We start from the raw sequence: 20,778 nt of genomic DNA, 5'->3' as shown, positions 1-20,778 counted from the left end.
AAAAATGTTGAAAATGTGGACATCAGAAGTTTCGCTGTGAAAATATTGGGTTTTTTTTCCCCACATTTTCAAACTCTAATGCAGGTCAATTTGACCCACAGGACGACACGAGGGTTAAAAATAAAAAAAGAACTTGCAACCAGAGGAACCGATATTATCCCCATCTGTTTGCATTATTTTGTTTTCACTCAGTGCTTCCTTAATCGATTCATGTTGAATTCTAACGTACATGTCAACCTAAAAAGTGATACAACAAACATTTCATGCTCCAAAAGATCGTTGGTAAGTTCAGCGAAATAAAGATGAATAGTTTCTTCAAGTTTTGGCTGCGATGTCATGAAAGGGAGAACGGCTGAGCCTGGTGTGCTTCAGCAAGAAAAATTAAGCCTAATAGTAGATTTGACATACGAGAAACTTGCTGGTAGGCGTCAAAACAGCAGGAAACCACAATGGGAGGCACTGGCCATTAGAGAAATACTGTCCACACCCTGAGAGTTTTACTGTACTAAACACTCAGGGATCATGTGATATCAGTCATATCTTGCTTGTTTAAAGTAAATCAGCACTGTCTTTTACGACGTCATAGACAGTAGACTAATTGGGAAGATAGGAAACATGACAACAGAAGATTTACAGTACAAAGTTTGTGTTTTTGCAGCTGAACCTCTGGTTGATCTGTAACCACCGTTTCTACTGGTGTCGACATATCGACTATCTAGAACAGGGGTGTCAAACATGAGGCCCGCGGGCCAAAACTGGCCCACCGGAGGGTCCAATGCAGCCCGCAGGATGACTTTATGAAGAGTCAGAGAGAAGATATTAACTGCAAATTATAAATATGTAAAATTTTTAATGTAAAATAATTTGTAGACCATGATCATGAAGTAAAATATTAGATTTCTCATTGTTCTTTTGTCATTTTGTCTCATTTTTCATTTTTTTTGTCTGACTTGTCATTTGTCTCATGTTTTGTCATTTTGTGTTTCCTTTTTGTCTCATTTGGAATTTTTGTCTAATTTTGTGTTTTGTTTTATTTGTTGTTTTGTGTATGGTTTGTATCATTTTGTGGGGTTTTTTTTGTTACATTTACACATTACAACTTCCAGATCACAGTTTATCTACAAAGGTACAAAACATTTAGTCACAGCTATCTGGAACTGAATGATGTAGTATTTTACTTTATAATTTTATGAAAATGACAAAAGTCAGACAAAAAAAAAGACAAAAAAGACAACAAAAACAAGACAAAATATTACAAAAATCAGACGCAGAACAACAAAAACGAGACACAAAATGACAAAAAAATGAGACAAACGACACCAAACAAAACAAAAAAGAGACAAAAAAATTAGACAAAAAATTACAAAGCGACAAAAAATGGACAAATGACAAAAACGAGACAAAAAAATTACACAAATGATACAAACAAGACCAAAAATGACAAACGCGAGAAACAAAACAACAAAGAAGTAGACAAACAACACAAGTGAGACAAAAACAACACAAAACGACTAAAATGATAGAAAACATCGAATAAAGCAAAACACAAAATGACAAAAATAAGAAAAAAACACAAGTGAGACAAAAAGGAAACACAAAACGAAAAAAACGAGAAACAAAATGACAAAAACATGAGACAACAAAAGTCAGACAAAAAAACACAACAAAAACAAGACAAAATATTACAAAAATCAGACGCAAAATGACAAAATGAGACACAAAATGACCAAAAAAAATGAGACAAACGACACCAAACAAAACAAAAAAATTTGACAAAAAAATTTGACAAAAAAATTACAAAATGACAAAAACATGAGACAAACAAAAGTCAGACAAAAAAAACAACAAAAACAAGACAAAATCTTACAAAAATGATACACAAAATGACAAAAAATTTGACAAAAAAGGAACAAAAAGCATAAGACAAAAGGAAACACAAAACAAGAAGAATGTGAGAAAAGACAAAAGTCAGACTAAAAAAGACAAAAAACTGTGAAAACAGGACAAACTATCACAAAAATGAGACATAAAATGACCACATAACAATGAACAATCTAGTATTTTACTTTATGATCAAAACAACTTGTCATGGTCTAGAAATTCTTTTAAATTTATAGTTTTACAAATTTACAATCTGCAGTTAATGTCTTCTCTGGAATTTTTACACTTTGAGGGCCAGATTGGACCCTCTGGAGGGCCGGTTTTGGCCCGCGGGCCACATGTTTGACACCCCTGAATTAGATTAAAGTTAGTGGAAAGATTAATTAGAAAATGCTCACGTTGGGGGTTTGAGGAGTCACAAGAATGCAGAAGAGCCGTAGCAGGAAAATTTATGGGAGTAAGATCAATGGAGAGTACAGTGTGTTTTCTCTGTGTGTTTCACAGAAACCATTCGATATACAGGGAAGCAAACAGGCCCTGTTCTGAATGCAAATGAACAATGAAGTCACCACACCAGAAGAGGCAAAACTCTGCAGCCATTCAGCCATTAGTCTTTATCATGGAGTGCAGGAACCTCTTCAGCTAATTCAGTTAGTTTAAGTCATATTTCAAAAGCTGTGGCAGGACGGTGCAAAGGCTCTACAGCAGCTGAGTAAATTACCCACAGAGCATTATGCTCAAGTGATTTATTCAACTCGAGAGCTAAAGCTTCTGCTAAAGCTGTGCCGCTTCTGCTTCGTCATCAGTTTGATTTCTGTCTGATTTCAGTCACACTACACTGTAAAAAATGTTTGTGTATTTTACGGTGAAAAACTGTCAAACCATGACGGTAAAAATCTGTAAACTCTAAAACAGCTTGATGCCATTTATATAACATTGAATCACCGTAAATAGGTTAATCAGGAGAAAAGTGTGTCTTTTAGATTTTTTCTTTTGAAAAAAATACATTTCCTGACTCCTGCACAGTTTTTCATGGAAAAATGCCATCATATGTGTAATAATACTGTCATTTTTGCATTTAATTCTTGAAAAGAATACAGTTTTTCCCAGTTAAATGTACATATTGTTGTACTGGAAACATGCTGTAATATTTATTTAACAAATAACATGGCAATTTCTGCATTTAATACTTGTAAAAAATACAGTTAGTTACTTTTGTGTTAATAACGGACAAATGTTTTAATATTCTTGACAGCTTTAATCGCAATTTTTACTAAAAATCCATATATTTAATGTTAAATACGTTAAAAATTGTGCTGATAACTGAAAAATGCTGTAATATTTATAAGCTACACAAACTTTATTTTATATAATATTTTAAGTCAATTTTAACATTTTTAAGGTTAAAAATATAATAAAGTAAAATATGGAATGAAGCACGTTTTTAAACCCTAAAATCAACAACATCAATGCATTTCTTTACCGTAAATGTAGAAAATGCTTTACTGTAATTTTACAGTAGCATTCTGGCCAGAACTTTAATATACAAACAATTTTTTACAGTGCACTGTAAAAAATGTTTGACTCCTGCACAGTTTTTAATGGAAAAATGCTGTAATATGTAGAACAATACTGTCATTTTTTGCATTTAATTCTCTAAAAGAACAGAGTTTTTCCCAGTTACATGTACATATTGATGTACTGGTAATGGAAACATGCTGCAATATTTATAACAAGTAACATGGCAATGGAAAAAATACAGTTTGTACTGGTCAAATTGATGTAGTTTTGTGTTAATAACAGACATATGCTTTAATATTTATGACAACATTAACTGCAATCTGGGAAAAACTGCATTCCTTTCAAGAATTAAATGAAAAATGATGATGATGGGAAATGTATTTTTTCAAGAGAAAAAAATCTCAAAAACACACTTTTCTCCTGATTAACCTGTTTATGGTGATTCAGGGTTATATAAACGGCATCAAGCTGTTTTAGAGTTTACAGATTTTTACCGTCATGGTTTGACAGTTTTTTTTCACTGTAAAATGTACGAACATTTTTTACAGTGTAAATCAGATTTATGAACATGTTAAAGCTCTATCTCTGTCTCTGTCTGTCCGTGGGTCACAGACACATCGATATGTACATTACCATCTGTCACCTTCATCCTCGCTGAGGGATTTGAAAGTGCTGAGTGTGGTCTAATCCACAGCCCTCATCTTAGTGAGCGACGCCGCATAACCAACCTGGCATTTACTGCCTTCACACCACCAACTCCTGTGGCCCAACTCATGTTGACGGGCCAGTCATACGGTGTCATTGTGAGAATCTCAATCTTGTGTGTGTCTTCATCTCATCTAAAAGACTAATCGTCTTCAAGGTAAGGCTTTACGGTTCTTCAGGCGTCTAAGAAACACTTTCCCTGCTTAAGTCTTCAGATGTCATATCTTGTTTCTGTTGCTGTCTTCAGACTACAGAATCTACTGCACCAAATTGCTCTAAAATGGCTGAAGCTGATGGAGCAGAGGGCAGCCAAGACCTGGAGGCTCCAGCGGATAACGAGCTGGATGACGAATACAGAGCCTTGCTGCATTTCGGCAAATACAACGAAGCTCGACGTGCGCTGCCTCGGGAGCAGTGGACCTCCAGGGAAAAGGCAAACTATTACTTAGACCGCTTCTTCCTGGGGTTTTTGGTCCTTTTTTCGCTCGTGTTGCTGGGAGAATGTTGCTATAAAATGTGGTATGTGACAAACGTGAAGAAGATCGTGGAGTTCGTGTCAGATTCTGTGATCTTTTTGTTCGACTGGCTCCTCAAACAGGAGCGACACGAGGAGCTGGCCGAGTTGTAGGTCGTCGAAGAAGTCGATTCCATTGTTGGGTCACCACTTTTCGGAGGTCTTCTATAACATTTAAAGCACACGTGGTATCACAGCTCCTCACTAAATAATCCATTTATAGCTACAGCTTAACGAGAGGAAATGACTGGACATCCTCCATACTCCATACTTTCTGTTAGTGACTTGATGGAAATAAACACAATAATATGCAATTAACTGTCTCAGAGTACTGTTATAAAGCAGCACACGACACACTGCAATTTCAATTTATTTGAATTGTTCTTGTGGTACATGAAGGGCTGCTGCTATAATGCATTTAAATAACAAATCTAGAGGTATTTGAGTGTCATTTTAAGGGGAGACCTGACAACTATTTGATCTCCTCTGCTCTTGAATCCAAACACTGCATTATAGTTTTCCTATTACATTTACTTCATATCTAAAGTTATAAATTATATATGTATATTTATGACTTATAATGACATTATGAACTGGTATATATAGATACACCCACTGAAATATTAAAATAAGCACTAGTTCACCAGTTGCAATGATAAAAAGCAGTGCACTGGGAATGCATCAGAAATAATGACAATACAACAATTTAATATCATGAAAGGCGCCCTTCTGCTGCCTTGCAAATGCTGTTAATTAATTTGATATTTCTGATACATTTTGCTGATTAAGAAACTACATTTCGTCTGATGCAAGTGTTTTTATTTTAAGGTGTTACTACTTTTACTTCAGTACAAGGGTGTCAAACTCATTCTAGTTCAGGTCCACATTCAGCCCAATTTGATCTCCAGTGACCAGTAAAATCAGAGCATAATAACTTATAAATAACCACAACCCCTAATGTTTCCTTTGTTTTAGTGCAAAAATGTTCACATTTAAGGAACTATCTTTTTACAAAACATCATGAACAACCTGAAATTTCCTAAGTAAAATAACATCAGTTTCAGCAACATTCAGCCTCAGTTAATCATTTACACATTAAAACTTCCAGATCACAGTTTATCTACAAAGGAACAAAACATTTAGTCTCAGCTATCTGGAACTGAATGATATAATATTTTATATATGATCAAAACAACAAAAAAAGACAAAAAAACAACAAAAACAAGTCAAAATATTACAAAAATGAGATGAAAAATGATAAAAACAAGACACAAAACAATTTTAAAAAATGAGACAAACGGCATGAATTTTCAACATTTTCCACATTTTCAACATTTTTGGGAAATCTTTGAACACTTTTTGGTGGGACAAAAGAAATGTTAAAAATGTTTCTTAAAAACATTCACAAAAACATCAACCAAAATCCAGTGAATTTCATTGGATTTTGGTTGATTTTTTTTGTGAATGTTCTTAAAGAAGTTTTACTGATATATATGTAACCACTTTAGATATTTTTAGGATTTTTTGGAAGATTTTTACTCATTTTTTTGGAAAATATTTACAAGAATTTTCTTGCCAAATTTGGGTGATTTTTTTTAAAATAAAACTTTCAAGGGAAACTTTTAAGGAATTGTTGGAATTTTCTTCCTAAAGGTTTTGTAAATTTTCAGAAATTTGGGGAATTTTTTGCTGAATTTTTGGATTTTTTTCAGACAAGGAAACACTATTTTTTGGTGCCTGTAAATGAGGACAACAGGAGGGTTAAATAACATAACGTTTAATATAACAGTGGAAGGTGTTCACACAGTTTGCATTTAAATGCTAAATACAGAAAGTGTTGGTAAACAACTCAGTCAATCTTATTGACACATAGCTGGACACGAAAATGCTGACGTAATGACTGCCATCCAAACTGGCCAATTAAATCGACGCTATTAATTCTTATAACTTCCTGTCCCGAACTCCTGTCTCTTCCGGATCTTCTAGCGTGACCGACGTTTCGTGTCTACTTAGACTTAAAAGTGAGTCCACATTTCGCCAGTTTTACACATCCTGTGTCGGTCAGTTTGCGCTTCGTTGTGTTTTTTTTAAGCGAGACACTCTCCATGGTCGCTTTTAATGAGCGATAAATGTGTCGTTGTTGGCTAATAGAGGACGGCTACAAACACTGGGCGCCATGCTGTCGGCAGTTAGCTCGGAATAAACAGGTTTTTACAACTTAACGTGTTTCTAACGCCGCTTAAACGGTCGTTACAACGCGTCTTAGCAGTGAAAAACAAAGTCAGACAATTACCTTTTCACGCTCGTCTCTTTGTTCGTGTTTAATATCAGTTAAACGTCGTTTTAGTATGCTAATAAGTAGCGCTAGCCAAGCTAACGTCAAACCGGGCTCCTCCCCAACGTGTTTACGCTCATTACTCAACAATATTCAGACACTAGTGTTAAATACTGCTGTCTATATTCGAGTTTATTAGGCAGTTTTTATTACATGTAGGTAGCACGTCGTTATAAGACTTAAATAAAGCTGCTAGAATGCATGCTAGCCGCCTAGTGGTGACTATAAGCACTGATGTGGGGTGGTAACTAAGACAGGATGCTAAATTCTGTTCCTTAGAAAAGGCAGAAAATTGTAGTAATCACATACAGATATGCAATATTTTCACTGTATTTCATTCGCCATGATCGTGACTGCCTTACACATCTTATTTGGAGCTAAAATGTGCAGATAATTATTTGATTCTAACAAATAGGTGCACACTTAACAAAAAACCCCATCAGATTTGACTATTTGCTGGTTTTCATAGTTTTCTGTGTAGTAAACATCAGGTCTGAGAAAGTACACGGCTGAATGTGGGCATTGGTAAATTGTGTTGAGCATCATTTCCTGCGTTTGTGCATTTTCTAGACCAATCAGGCATGTAGGTTATAATCAGTAGCATGGTTAATATTCAGTGGTAATTGCAGTCGTCTTTTTAACACTGACTTCTGTCATTGTTTTATAATAATTTTTATTATGAAGTATTAATCATAATCTCCTCAAATGGTGGAATTGTTAATTTCAGATGTTGGTAGAATCTGCTTAACTCTTGAAAGACTCATCATGTCATTATTTTTTTTCATCAAGTAAAGGAACATTTTTCACATATTAAAGTTTCCAGTTGAATATATTTGATTCCATGTTGTGCTTTTACATACTTGAAGAGACTTGATGTCGGTGAAGCTTCATGCACAGATTGTTCACCTGCCATTTCCTGTCTCCTCTACAGAATGCGTTACGTGGCCGCTTACCTCCTCGCTGTGCTCGGTGGAAACACCAGCCCCTCTGCTAAGGACATCAAGGTCATCTTGGGCAGTGTAGGAATTGAGGCCGATGACGAACGCTTAAATAAGGTATGCCATTGACTAGTGGTCATTTTTTTGACATTGCAGGTGCCATATACTAATATCTTTTACTTTCTACAGGTCATTAGTGAGTTGAACGGCAAAGACATCAATGAAGTCATGAACTCAGGTATACGTCCTTCAATGGAAACAACTTCAGAGTTCAAGATGACCTACATGAAAGTTTACTAAAAATATTTTTCCTCTTTCCACAGGCCTCTCTAAGTTAGCCTCTGTACCAGCAGGTGGCGCTGTGGCAGCGCCTGCCGCTGCTGGTGGTGGGGCTGCTGGAGCTGGGGCTGCACCTGCTGCTGGTATGTATATATCTATCTTTCTTAGCTTAAATTGATAAAGAGAAGCTTAAGAATATTTTGTAAGATACACTGAGGTTCTAAATGGCATTAATCCTTACCTTAAATGAAGCTCCAGTAGCATTTAGCAGCAAAGTAGACTGTAGACATTGTCGCTGACTGTCATCTTTGGTCTCATTTCCAGCGGAAGAGAAAAAGGAAGAGAAGAAAGAGGAATCAGAGGAGTCAGACGAAGACATGGGCTTCGGACTTTTTGATTAATTTTCCTTCTCTGTGTTTAAAAGGCAATAAAAATGTAAAAGGTTTACACAAAGCACATTGTTTTGTCCTTTCATGGGATCTTCCTTATATGTTATTGGACAGAAGTAATTATTCCCAAAGACATTACAGTTAAGTGTTCCAGGAATAAATTGTCCGGGGTTTGATGATGAAAGCAACTTTGTTGGTTGCTATGAATAGTCAAGACTGGGCAACCTGCTGTCATTGGGCAATCCAGACCCTGCATGTGGTCAGATAACTGAAACCACACAATAGCACAGTCATGAAGGAACGAGCAGCGAGCCAAAACTGAAGTTAGCCACACCATTAAAATTCAACACAGGATTAGAAACTGCTGCTGCTCCACAACTGGCTGAGGTTTAGCTGTCATCTCATGTATTTAATGACATAAGGTTTTGTACTGGTGTTATAAAGGATGACTTACAGTGGTGGTGTCGGTGAGCAGCACAGAAACAGGCCTTTATCAAGTAGAAAAACAAAGTGCAGGTTTTCTGTGTGTTTCTCAAGTTACATTAAATTCTTCCAACTTGATTTGATGAACAAGTAGATTAGATCTGATAATGATCTTTACAACCATGAGAACGATGTTAAACATGCCGTCATGGCCAGACTTATAAAAACAGGTTTAACACTTTAACCCTCCTGTTGTCCTCATTTACAGGCACCAAAAATATTGTTTCCTTGTCTGAAAAAAAATCAGCAAAAAAAATCCCCAAATATCTGAAAATTTGCAAAACCTTTGGGAAGAAAATTCCAATAATTCCTTAAAAGTTTCCCTTAAAAGTTCTATTTTAAAAAAAAAAAAAAAAACAATCCCCCAAATTTGACAAGAAAATTCTTGTAAATAATTTCAAAAGATGAATAAAAATCTTCAAAAAAAATGCTAAAAATATCTAAAGTGATTCCATGTATATATATATATATCAGTAAAACTTCTATTTTCTTTAAGAACATTCACAAAAAAACAAAATTCGGTGAATTTTGTTGGATTTTGATAGATTTTTTGTGTGAATGTTCTTAAGAAACATTTTTAACATTTCTTTTTTTCCACCAAAAAATGTTCAAAGATTTCCCAAAAATGTTGAAAATGTGGACATCAGAAGCTTCACTGTGAAAATAATTTTTCCACATTTTCAGACTTTAAAACGGGTCAGTTTTGACCCGCAGCACGACACGAGGGTTAAAGGGAAAAGTCTTAAGTAGATGCTGATGTTCTTCAAACAGGAATTTATGCAACTCTGTGTCCACAATGGAAATTTGTCCCAGTGAAAATCTTAGACTGCCAAACACATGAACAATAGCAGCTGCTGTCTTGGAAGCAGAGGTCTGGTCTTGTGCAACTGTGGACATTTCAGTGCAGCAGAGCTGTCATTTACGTTATTAATTACTCTGCTTTCACTGCCCTGAGCCAAGACTCTGCTGCCTCATGCACATATGAAATGTGAATCATTAGTCAAACCGCAGTTCAGCTTTTGTAATTTCATTATTATTCAGTTTAATTGTGTAACTGCTTGTTTAATCATCTTTAGTCAGTTAGCTTCTCAATAATCCTCTGGAGAAATGTGACCTAAAACTTTCCACTACCTGCCACTCTCCACGTCCCGTTTGTCCTACCTGACATGACCTGGATCTGTGTCAACATAATAAGCAAGTCTAGTTCTTATTGTTACATCTGAAACAACACCAAAAAACCTAAAGAAGTAAGACGATTGATTTCACGTCAAATTTCGCACAAATCCAATTAGATTCCTGTGGTTTGTGTCACAGAACAGTTTGTCCCAACAAGATGAACTGTGACTATTTGTGATTCTTTTCTCTGCCTCTGCTGTTTTCTCTGGTGTGACTACAGTTGTTGTGGATGCACAGAAATCCCCAGTGAGTCCATGATCCTGAGTGATACTCAGGCTGTTCTTCACTGGAAAGGTCTGCTGCTTACACTGGAACCTGTTCTACAGGTGAGAGACATCACTGCATGCTTTCATCACGCAGCTGACAGCCTGTCACATTCTATTACAGAATTATCTGGCATCCTGTACGTCGGGTCTATTTCAGACTCTGTCAAACAAGGCCTAAAATATTATTACACACAAAATACATTTGTTATCAATGTAAAATGTTTGTTCTGAATGTACACTACTGCTCTAAAGTTTGGAGTCACTTAGAAATGTCCTTATTTTTGAAAGAAAAGCATTTTTTTCAATGAAGATAACATTAAATGACTCAGAAATCCAGTGTAGACATTGTTAATGTGGTAAATGACTATTCTAGCTGGAAATGGCTGATTTTTAATGGAATATCTCCATAGGGGTACAGAGGAACATTTCCAGCAACCATCACTCCTGTGTTCTAATGCTACATTGTGTTAGCTAATGGTGTTGAAAGGCTAACTGATGATTAGAAAACCCTTGTGCAGTTATGTTAGCACATGGATAAAAGTGGGAGTTTTCATGGGAAACATGGGATTGTCTGGGTGACCCCAAACTTTTGAATGGTAGTGTAGATATTCACATTCTGATTGTGTACATCATAAACTTGACTGAACCACACTGTTCATGAGGTAGAAGCAGTTATTGTCATGACAGGTTAATTTTGCTCTCATGAATGCACTAATTTTCAAACATGCCCTCCCAGGCTGCAGGCTGTTGTCTTTGTGATTCAGATGTAAGACTCCAGATACACTATATTGCCAAAAGTATTTGCTCACCTGCCTTGACTCGCATATGAACGTAAGTGACATCCCATTCCTAATCCATAGGGTTCAATATGACGTGGGTCCACCCTTTGCAGCTATAACAGCTTCAACTCTTCTGGGAAGGCTGTCCACAAGGTTTAGGAGTGTGTTTATGGGAATTTTTGACCATTCTTCCAGAAGCTCATTTGTGAGGTCACACACTGATGTTGGACCAGAAGGTCTGGCTCTCAGTCTCTGCTCTAATTCATCCCAAAGGTGTTCTATGAGGTTGAGGTCAGGACTCTGTGCAGGCCAGTCAAGTTCATCCACACCAGACTCTGTCATCCATGTCTTTATGGACCTTGCTTTGTGCACTGGTGCACAGTCATGTTGGAAGAGGAAGGACCAGCTCCAAACTGTTCCCACAAAGTTGGGAGCATGGAATTGTCCAAAATGTCTTGGTATGCTGAAGCATTCAGAGTTCCTTTCACTGGAACTAAGGGGCCAAGCCCAGCTCCTGAAAAACAAGCCCACACCATAATCCCCCCTCCACCAAACTTTACACTTGGCACAATGCAGTCCGACAAGTATGGTTCTCCTGACAACCACCAAACCCAGACTGGTCCATCAGATTGCCAGATGGAGAAACGTGATTGGTCACACCAGAGAACGTGTCTCCACTGCTCTAGAGTCCAGTGGTGGCTGCTTTACACCACTGCATCCCACGCTTTGCATTGCACTTGGTGATGTATGGCTTGGATGTAGCTGCTCAGCCATGGAAACCCATTCCATGAAGCTCTCTGCTGAAGCACTGTTCTGGAGCTAATCTGAAGGCCACATGAAGTTTGAAGGTCTGTAGCGATTGACTGCTGAAAGTTGGCCACCTCTTGGCACTATGCTCCTCAGCATCCGTCAGTTTACGTGTCCTACCACTTGGTGGCTGAGTTGCTGTCGTTCCCACACACTTCCACTTTCTTATAATACAGCTGACAGTTGACTGTGGAATATTTAGGAGCCAGGAAATGTCACGACTGGATTTGTTGCACAGGTGGCATCCTATCACAGTTCCACGCTGGAATTCACTGAGCTCCTGAGAGCGAGCCATTCTTTCACAAATGTTTGTAAAAGCAGTCTGCAGCCTAGGTGCTTGATTTTATACACCTGTGGCCATGGAAGTGATTGGAACACCTGATTCTGATTATTTGGATGGGTGAGCAAATACTTTTGGCAATATAGTTTATGTGAATCAAAGTCTCATAAAATGCTCCACATTCCTGCATCTTTAAGAGCAGAACTTCTCAACTTTTTTGGTTTCTAACATCTAAAAATGTAGTAGTGTTTACTTGTCACCAGTTGCATGTCTATCAGTAATTACCTTCTGACCAAAAAGGGGACTTTATGTTTTTGTCTGGAAGCCAGATTCCAAACAAGTCCAAACCCAAGTCCAAGCCCACCCCTAAACAAGTCCAAACAGCTATCCATTAGCCTACGGCTGTTTGACATTTTTCACTTTGGTAGCTTTTTACATGACTGCACAGCGGCTGTAATGCTTAGCACATTTGATCTGCAGCTAGAAGATCTCTGGTTTGCGTCTCAGCCTTCCTGGGATCTTTCTGCATGGAGTTTGCATGTTCTTCCTGTGCATGTTTGGGTTTTTTCCGGGTACTACGGCTTCCCACCACAGTCCAGAAACAGGCTCAGGTTAATTGGAGATTCTAAATTGTCTGTAGATGAGTAGTGGGTGTGATTGTCTGTATGTGTAGCCCTGTACGGTGGCCGAGGGGTGCAAACGCAGCACAAAAACGGAACGCCCTGCAAGAGACAAAAACACCCACAAAAAATAAATTGTTTTTGTGCTGCGTTTGCATCCCTCGGCCACCGTAAAAATATGTTATCTTTTTCATATTACATTGATCGTTAATATGTGACTATGCAGCCACAAAAGATGGATTTTACATGACTGGATCGACCGAACAGGGATTAAAAAGAAACAAGCAAGCTGCAACAAACAAATGGGTAAACAACAATAGTGCAACAAATGCAATTTAACAGTGGTGCTGAGTCATTATGTGAGTGTGATTGTTTGTCTCTATGTGTAGTTCTGTGATAGGCTGTCCAGGGTGTCCCTCACCTTCACCATAAGTCAGCTGGGATAGACTCCAGCCCCCTAGTAACACTAATGAGGATTAAGCGGTGTAGAGATAATGGATGGATGTTAGATTTTACATTTACTTCAGTAAATATGAGAGGAAGGATTCCTCTATGGATTTACTGGAATAAAGTTGATTATTTCCTGACATGGTGAGGCCCATCTGTGCTCGTCTTGGTTCTGCCTTGCTTTATTTATTGCATGCAAAATTCTAGTGTTTAATGGGTTTTATTTGATGGATGTTTTTTTATGAATGTTTTTATAGTGACGGTCTTACATTTTTTATTTTGTTTTTTATGTTATTTTATTTATTATGCACTTAACCCTCCTGTTGTCTTCATTTACGGGCAACAAACTATTGTTTCCTTGTCTGAAAAAAAATAAAAAATTCACCCAAAAAATTTCCCAAATTTCTGAAAATTTGCAAAACCTTCAGGGAGAAAATTCCAATAATTCCTTAAAAATTTACCTTAAAAGTATCATTTTAAAAAAATCCCTCAAATTTGGCAAGAAAATTCTTGTAAATATTTTCAAAAAATGAGTAAAATCTTCAAAAAATGAGTAAAAATATCTAAAGTGATTACATATATATATCAGTCAAATTTCTAATATTTTCTTTAAGAACATTCAGAAAAAAAAATTTTGTGAATATTCTTAAGAAACATTTTTAACATTTTTTTTTCTACCAAAAAATGTTCAAAACTTTCCCCAAAATGTTGAAAATGTGGACATCAGACGTTTCACTGAGAAAATATTGTTTTTTTCCCCACATTTTCAAACTTTAAAACGAATTAATTTTGACCCGCAGGACGACACGAGGGTTAAAGAACTGCACTTTTAATTTTGTTGTTTTAATACAATGACCATAAAGACATTCTGATTCTGATGCTTATGGAGATAGAAGTTAGATTAGCAGACTGCATACATAGTGTTTCATGATGACAAAAACACACATTTGAATATTAAATTAAGTAGTTTTTTTTTATTTTGTTTGAGTTCGTAACATGAATGCCAGCATTCACAATAACAAACATTGTCACATTTTAAATTAGCTAAACATAAAAAGTTTTTTTATTTTTTTAAACTAGCAAAGTTTCTAGCTTATATACATTAAAGGCTATTGCACTGCTCTTTTGTATCACTACAAATCAATGTGCACAATTCAATTTGGCAAAAAGAGTGTAATATTTAAAGTGCTGCCTGTAGAACCATTGACCTGTTGTGATTCTGAAATGTTGCTTTTCTCATGCAATATCATGTTTTAGCACAAGGCTTACTAAGGTCTCGGTTTCTGCGTTGACCTTTCATGTGAAAGTCAACACTTATGTACACAAACTCACACAGTCAAACCTTCCAGGCTGTGTGCTCAGTAAACATGCCGTTGCAGCAAAACTATTCAATCACAAAATAGTAAAAACCAAATAAAAATGGCAGCAAGTTGTGTGCCTGTTCCCCGGCTAACAACTTGTCTGATGTAGTGCCTTGTTTCTAGAGTTTGTAAAGAGGAACTTATGCTTGCAACACATTCTGAACCACACCTGTGGCACTGAGAGGAAAGACATCACTTGCAGCTTTGTCTCTGCACGCCGCCATCTCAGTCATCACTGTCGGACCATGGGTGATCTGTGCAGGCCTGCAGGAGATGACAACAGTTGTTTCTCTCTGGCATTTTTTCACGGATAAATTAAAAACACAGGAACTGATGTACAGAAAGCAGCTACATTTCTATCATCATGTTTCCATCCTACCTGACTGTATTTAAACCGGTCCTGTAGATATCGGTTCCCCAGACCAGTGATGTGGCCGACGTTCTGTCTGGAGAGTCCGGCTATCCTGGCCGTGAAGTCGAGCGTGAAGGCCAGTTTGACCAGCTCCGGTGCTGTTGGGAGGACGGTGGGAGGACTGTGGGTCGGCGACGCTTCTTTCTGCAGGTAATCATCGGCCAGCTTCTGGAAGGAAGAGTACGTCATCCGCTGGAAGAAGTTGTTCAGGGTGGGGTTGTCTCTCAGCTGGAGGAGACAGAAATACACTTTGATTTTCACTGCAAATATTCACAAACACAGAATAACACTGGGAAAACAGCCAGTCACCATTTCCTAATCTGATCTCAACAATATGGCTAGATAATTTAGAACATGTAGAAAGCTGAAAGCAGTTTTATTGTGGTTGCAGATGGCGATCATTTCCATTATTGATTAATCTGCCACTTATTTTCTCACTGTGTTGATTGCTTGTTCAATATAATGTCACAAAAGAATTAACCGTCGTGTGTCCTGCGGGTCAAATTGACCCGTTTTAAAGTTTGAAAATGTGGGGAAAAAATTTATTTTCACAGTGTAAACTTTCACATTTTCAACATTTTTGGGAAATTTTTGAACATTTTTTGGTGGAAACAAAAGAAATGTTAAAAAAAAAAAAAAAAGTTTCTTGAGAACATTCGGGTAAAAAAAAAAATCAACCAAAATCCAGCGAATTTCATATGTGTATGTATGTGTGTGTATATATATATATATATATATATATATATATACATTTTTTGTTTATTTATTTTTTGCTCATTTTGTTTCTATATTTGGGTCCTTCAGGGTTAATTCAGATCAGTCAGGTGGCATGTTGTGCTTTGTGTAGCAGGTTTTACGACACTACATCTTATTTAATGAACCTCTTCCTTTCTGGCTCCTGTTACACTTGATTTTGTTCTCACTATCACTACAGAAACAGAAAACATTCATCCCATGCAGAGGTGAAGACAAAGAGAATATTGCAGAAAGACACAATCCCTTTAACATGAGTGCTGGAGTTTGTAAGCTTAATAGGACTTTGTATTTATTATCTGTATAATGTTTGATATGGTTCATTGATTAGCTTCTGCTTTCTGATGAAGAAACTTTGTCTCCTTCATAATAAACTAAAATTATAATCGTACAAATATCCACACTGTGACAGGACCACAAAAGCACTGCGGATCTCATCCTGACTTTCATCAGCTCATATTTAATGTGTAAAATAAATACCAACCTTATCATCTATGGCGTCGCCCTGCTTCTTTGTCAGAGCGATGATTCTTTCGATTACTTCCTCTGAGAGCAAACAGCACAAAGGGGAAGTAGCATTAATGCGTTGTCCATAATAGTCACAGCAGCTTTTACATAATAGACAGTTAATGGTGTATAATCAGCTGTTTTTTTCAATACAACTTTCACTTTCATATCCAGGGCATCAGTTTTCTGATTACTTTGGTTTTCTTTTACCACGCTTGCCGTCAGCACTATGCTATTTTAAACGGTATTGAACAGTTTCTCACCATCTGAAAGAGGTCTGGCTTCCTCTTTGACCTCGTGGACTATTTTTTCCAGCTCCTCTGTCACTTTCTCGTAATAAGAGTATGTTGGTTCCACACTGATGACAGCTGCAAAGCAACAGTTTGGTCGGTTGTAAGTGAACATATGCAAAAACAAAATGCAAATAAAGCACTTTTACAACAGTTAATATTTGACTTCAAATACTGTAATTTCATAAATAAAGTGAATTCATTCCCAGACTCACCTTCCACTCCAGTGATGTCATCGAGGTTCAGATCTTTACCGGGTTTATTTGGTTTTATCAGAGATAACCGTCTTTTTGAGAACCTCCTTCTTATGGACTTCCTTTTCATGGCTTTCTTGCGTAAGGTGACCGGAGTCGTGGACTGGAAGGGCGTCGTGGGGACTGTGGACTCGGACATCTCTGGCGGGCTGTCCTCCTCTTCGTCGTCCTCTTTGTCCTTGCTGCTCTTCTGAGAGAAAAGTCCAACAAAACTCTTCCACAGTGAGGGTTTCTTGGTCTTCTTTTTCTTCTTTTTGGGCTTTTCTGGTTCTTCAGGACACGTCTCGGGCAAATTTTTCGGAGGTTCAACCACAGAAAACACACCGATGTCCCCGTCATTCAACCCCTCGGCCAAGTGAAGGGACGGGTCGCTGGAATGTCGCCGATGTCTTTTTGGCATGGTCACCCACTTCTCCTTCTTGCCGGCCCTCTTATCTCCCAGCGAGCCGTCGTTCAGGCTGAGGCTGCGCTTGACGTACACCTCCAGCAGACGGATCGTATCCTTGTGAGGGACAGAAATCAGCTGGCTGTCCTCAGGCCTTTGGTTTTCCTCTTGCATTTCCATAATAGTCTCTGAAAAAAAGACAACAGCAGACACACAACAGCTTACTCGCTGTCTTGAAATCGCCAGAAATCACTGATACATTAAAAAATCTTGGGAAACACTTTAGAGGTAATTCACAGAATCTTTTTAAATCAATAATGTCAGGTCCAGATGCTGTTTTATGTGACACTAAACTGAACAGATCTGTTTTTTTGTAGTGCTGGGCAGACAAAACAAGCACTGTATAGATGTCAGTTTGGGATTTAGAAAGAAAAGTGGACATTTTTCACTGATTTAGACCCAAAAATTAATCAATTAATTAAGAAATTGATCAGCAGATTAATCAATAATGAACACAATAACAGTAATACTTATCTGTGGCCAAGCTAAGCTATAATAAAGGTGCAAATACTGATTATCTCTGCTGATAAAGCACTCTGACTTATGACATAACTGCTTGTTGGTCCGACATATTTTCACATGAGAAGCTTAGATTAGTTTACAATCTGATGGATTAACTGTAACTTTCAGCTCTTAACTACTCATACGTTAATAAAAGCGTGTCAGTTTTCCCATATAGCTGCTTCAGAAGATCCAGAAGCAAATCTGAGGCTTTCACAGCTGCAGTAAACGTTTTGACACACACGCAAAAGAAGAGGAAGAACAGTAAAAACCAGAAGAAGCTCCTAAAGTCGTCCAGTAGTTATTTAAGGCTACAGCAGCTGGATCAGTGACTCACCTTCACCGCTGTCAGGCCGTTTAAATCCGCTGTAAAGTCGTATATTCCTCTAGTTCCTCTGTTAAAGCTGTGATCTTCACGAAGGGTCTCTCCGTCTGTCTACCTGCTCAGGCGGCTCCTCTCCGCCCATATTAGGTCACCTCGCTGGGTCCTGCTCACCTGATGTCGTCACGTCGGAGGGGCGGAAGTAAAGATCTATAAACATCACCTGTTTCCCTGCTTTGCGTTGAGAGTCACAAGGCGTCAGGCTCGACGCTTGTTTACGGTTTCGGCGTCGCTTTCTGTTCTGCAGTGGAAAATACGGAGGTGGAAGGAGCCACCTTTTACAGGAACTACAGCACATTTCACTTCCTGTCAGCGGCCGCATTTAACAGAGACAGTGTTACCTTCAGGGTCTTCCGACAGCTGGAGGACATTTTACAGTTCTTCCCATTACATTTCAGGTAATCCACGTACAAAATACTAAAACATGCAGTTGGTTGTGTAAACTCATTTGTCATGAGACCAAATCTAAAAAAAAAACAACTAGGAGAAAGAATGTTTGAAAACATTTTCTAAAATGCCAAATAGGTTCTAACTAAAATGCCATTTTTCTTTTGTCCCACCCTCCTGATGACCAAATTTGATCTCAAATAAAACAGTTAAAATCTCCTTTTTCCCCCATTGATGTCTCTTGTAATTGTGGGAGCATTTTTAAATCAACAAAATATTTTAAATAATTATCATGCGTGGAATGTGTGTCCCACAACAACCTTTTAGCTGGTAGAAGAAGAAGAAAAGGGTGAATCACATGAAATGCTGGAATTAACATCATCAACTAGTTTTCTAAAGAATGGGTAGAGCAAAGCTATGTCCTCTTTTCCAGTTTTCATCCCATTGTCAGCCTTGATTGAATGTCTCACTCTACCTCATATTATCAGGATCAGACAAATTCTTTTGACTTTTTTCCATCGGTCATTTTGTTGTCTTGGTCAGCAGTAATAGCTAGCGAAATATCTAGCTCTTTCTGCTGAGAAAAAGCTAACAATAGCATGGATTTGCAGTAGAGTTAGCAAACAACAAATAAAACATGTAATAAAAATGGTACCATTGATGTGTAAGCTGAGCCAATCAAGCCTTTAATAGGTTATTACTATTACTGATGAATATGTAGGGGAAAATTGTGAAAGAGGACTTATCAACACTTCCTCCTTCATAACTTTGTTAATCGTTTACTAAATGGACCCCAGACAGTTCCCAACGTTATGTAATCAGTACTTTCCATGTAAATTAGTTGACATGAATGTTACAGTCTCAGTATGTAGGACAGACAAAGAATTCCAAGAAGTTGTTTTCAGTTACTTCACTCATAGAAAGTGGCCTTTCTCCTCCCTATTTCCCTATCAGCCAATAGTTTCTATGACCATGCAGCAGACTCAGTGACTTATCTCTTATCTGGTCTGTTTACTGGAAACCTGTGGAAAGTGCAACTAAAACCTTGTTACTGACAGACAGCAGCTGATAGTAGTTTCATTATCTTTCCTCTCCTCATTTGGTTCTTGTTATGTTGTCAAGGAGATTGAGGTTTTCCCCTGGTGACGTGTTGTTCAGATCAGACAGCAGTAATATGAAAGAATGGGAAAAAACAGGGTTAACCCTCGTGCACTGTTCCCTCTAAGCAGCGCGTGTGCGCAATTGCGCACTGCTGACACGGTCTCTGCGCACAGAAAATCTGCGCTGCGCACAAAAAAAAAAAAATCCAACCTAAATTGTAAATAAAATAAACACGTAACAATTCATTCTGTGCTATTTTTCAGTGTGAGTCAGTGAGTGACCGGTGACTGGCTGCTGCAGCCAATGATGCGATTCACATACGTATTTACCATAGACTGTATATAATGGTATTTACGCAGCTAATCAACGTCAGGCGTCCTTATGTGCATAGTGTACGGTATCAGGCACGATTTTCCGTACCTTCTCGGTTGAGGTTCCAAGCGAGATGAAGTGAGCCGAGATGTGACGTCTACATAGTGCAGGCCACTGATTGGACAGGGAGTGACGACACACGAGAGCGACTCCAGCACGAAAACAAACCCGGTGTTCCAGTTTAACTGGTGATCAGGTTAACTGGCGATAGTTTCCGTCTCCAGATGTTTCGTCCGCAGATTCGTCACGATCAAACCTGGATTTACATGAAATAAAGATACCAGATAAAGAAGACCTCACCGAAAAACGTCAGTCACTACTTAATAAAGTCTATATCCATGTAAATATCATCTACAGACAGTAAAAAGAAACGTGCGGGCCGAAATAAAAAACACGTATTTTTCAAGTAGGTGAGAGGATTCGAAACCACGTAATCCAGCGATAAAATTGCGAGACCACCGTTTTACTCATTGTGCTACCGATCAGCTCGACAAGCACTCTGCTTCATCTATATGGATCACTGTCATTCTGTCAGGTGTTTAACACCTGGTGATCGTTCAGGAAACACGCCCATGTCAGCTAGGGATAATCAC

General features: G+C 37.9%; 2 protein-coding genes and 1 long non-coding RNA gene across 3 annotated transcripts; 2 read left to right on the top strand and 1 right to left on the bottom strand.

Annotated features, from left to right (window-relative positions):
- Positions 1-3,939: 3,939 nt before the first annotated feature.
- Positions 3,940-4,935, top strand: LOC129348463 (uncharacterized). The gene is made up of 2 exons (XR_008600992.1): positions 3,940-4,264; positions 4,355-4,935. It is a non-coding gene; the product is annotated as an uncharacterized LOC129348463 (long non-coding RNA).
- Positions 4,936-6,490: 1,555 nt separating this feature from the next.
- On the top strand, positions 6,491-8,626 carry rplp2 (ribosomal protein, large P2). The gene is made up of 5 exons (XM_023281065.3): positions 6,491-6,642; positions 7,888-8,011; positions 8,084-8,132; positions 8,218-8,316; positions 8,498-8,626. Exons 2-5 carry the CDS (start codon positions 7,889-7,891, stop codon positions 8,572-8,574), a joined length of 348 nt encoding a protein of 115 aa, XP_023136833.1. The 5' UTR covers positions 6,491-6,642; position 7,888; the 3' UTR covers positions 8,575-8,626.
- Positions 8,627-14,374: 5,748 nt separating this feature from the next.
- On the bottom strand, positions 14,375-18,421 carry LOC111575754 (uncharacterized). The gene is made up of 6 exons (XM_023281070.3): positions 18,281-18,421; positions 16,959-17,570; positions 16,717-16,821; positions 16,431-16,492; positions 15,161-15,421; positions 14,375-15,045 (listed from the first exon to the last, which is right to left on the bottom strand). Exons 2-6 carry the CDS (start codon positions 17,560-17,562, stop codon positions 15,007-15,009), a joined length of 1,071 nt encoding a protein of 356 aa, XP_023136838.2. The 5' UTR covers positions 17,563-17,570; positions 18,281-18,421; the 3' UTR covers positions 14,375-15,006.
- Between the last annotated feature and the right edge of the window lie 2,357 nt (positions 18,422-20,778).

The sequence above is a fragment of the Amphiprion ocellaris genome, unplaced genomic scaffold, assembly GCF_022539595.1.
Source record: "Amphiprion ocellaris isolate individual 3 ecotype Okinawa unplaced genomic scaffold, ASM2253959v1 Aocel_unscaffolded234, whole genome shotgun sequence".
NCBI classification, from domain to species: Eukaryota; Metazoa; Chordata; class Actinopteri; family Pomacentridae; genus Amphiprion; species Amphiprion ocellaris.
The sequence above is the reverse complement of the archived record's forward strand: the minus strand, read 5'-3'. Positions and strand labels throughout refer to the sequence as shown.

Bases quoted from the DNA above. Each gene is read 5' to 3' on its own strand.
- rplp2 (XM_023281065.3), top strand. From the start codon at position 7,889: ATGCGTTACGTGGCCGCTTACCTCCTCGCTGTGCTCGGTGGAAACACC. The intron at 8,133-8,217 runs GTATACGTCCTT...CTCTTTCCACAG, and splicing joins CAATGAAGTCATGAACTCAG to GCCTCTCTAAGTTAGCCTCT. The intron at 8,317-8,497 runs GTATGTATATAT...TCTCATTTCCAG, and splicing joins TGGGGCTGCACCTGCTGCTG to CGGAAGAGAAAAAGGAAGAG.
- LOC111575754 (XM_023281070.3), bottom strand. From the start codon at position 17,562: ATGGAAATGCAAGAGGAAAACCAAAGGCCTGAGGACAGCCAGCTGATT. The intron at 15,422-16,430 runs GTTGGTATTTAT...TGTCTCCTCCAG, and splicing joins GCGACGCCATAGATGATAAG to CTGAGAGACAACCCCACCCT. The intron at 15,046-15,160 runs GTAGGATGGAAA...CATCTCCTGCAG, and splicing joins ACCGGTTTAAATACAGTCAG to GCCTGCACAGATCACCCATG.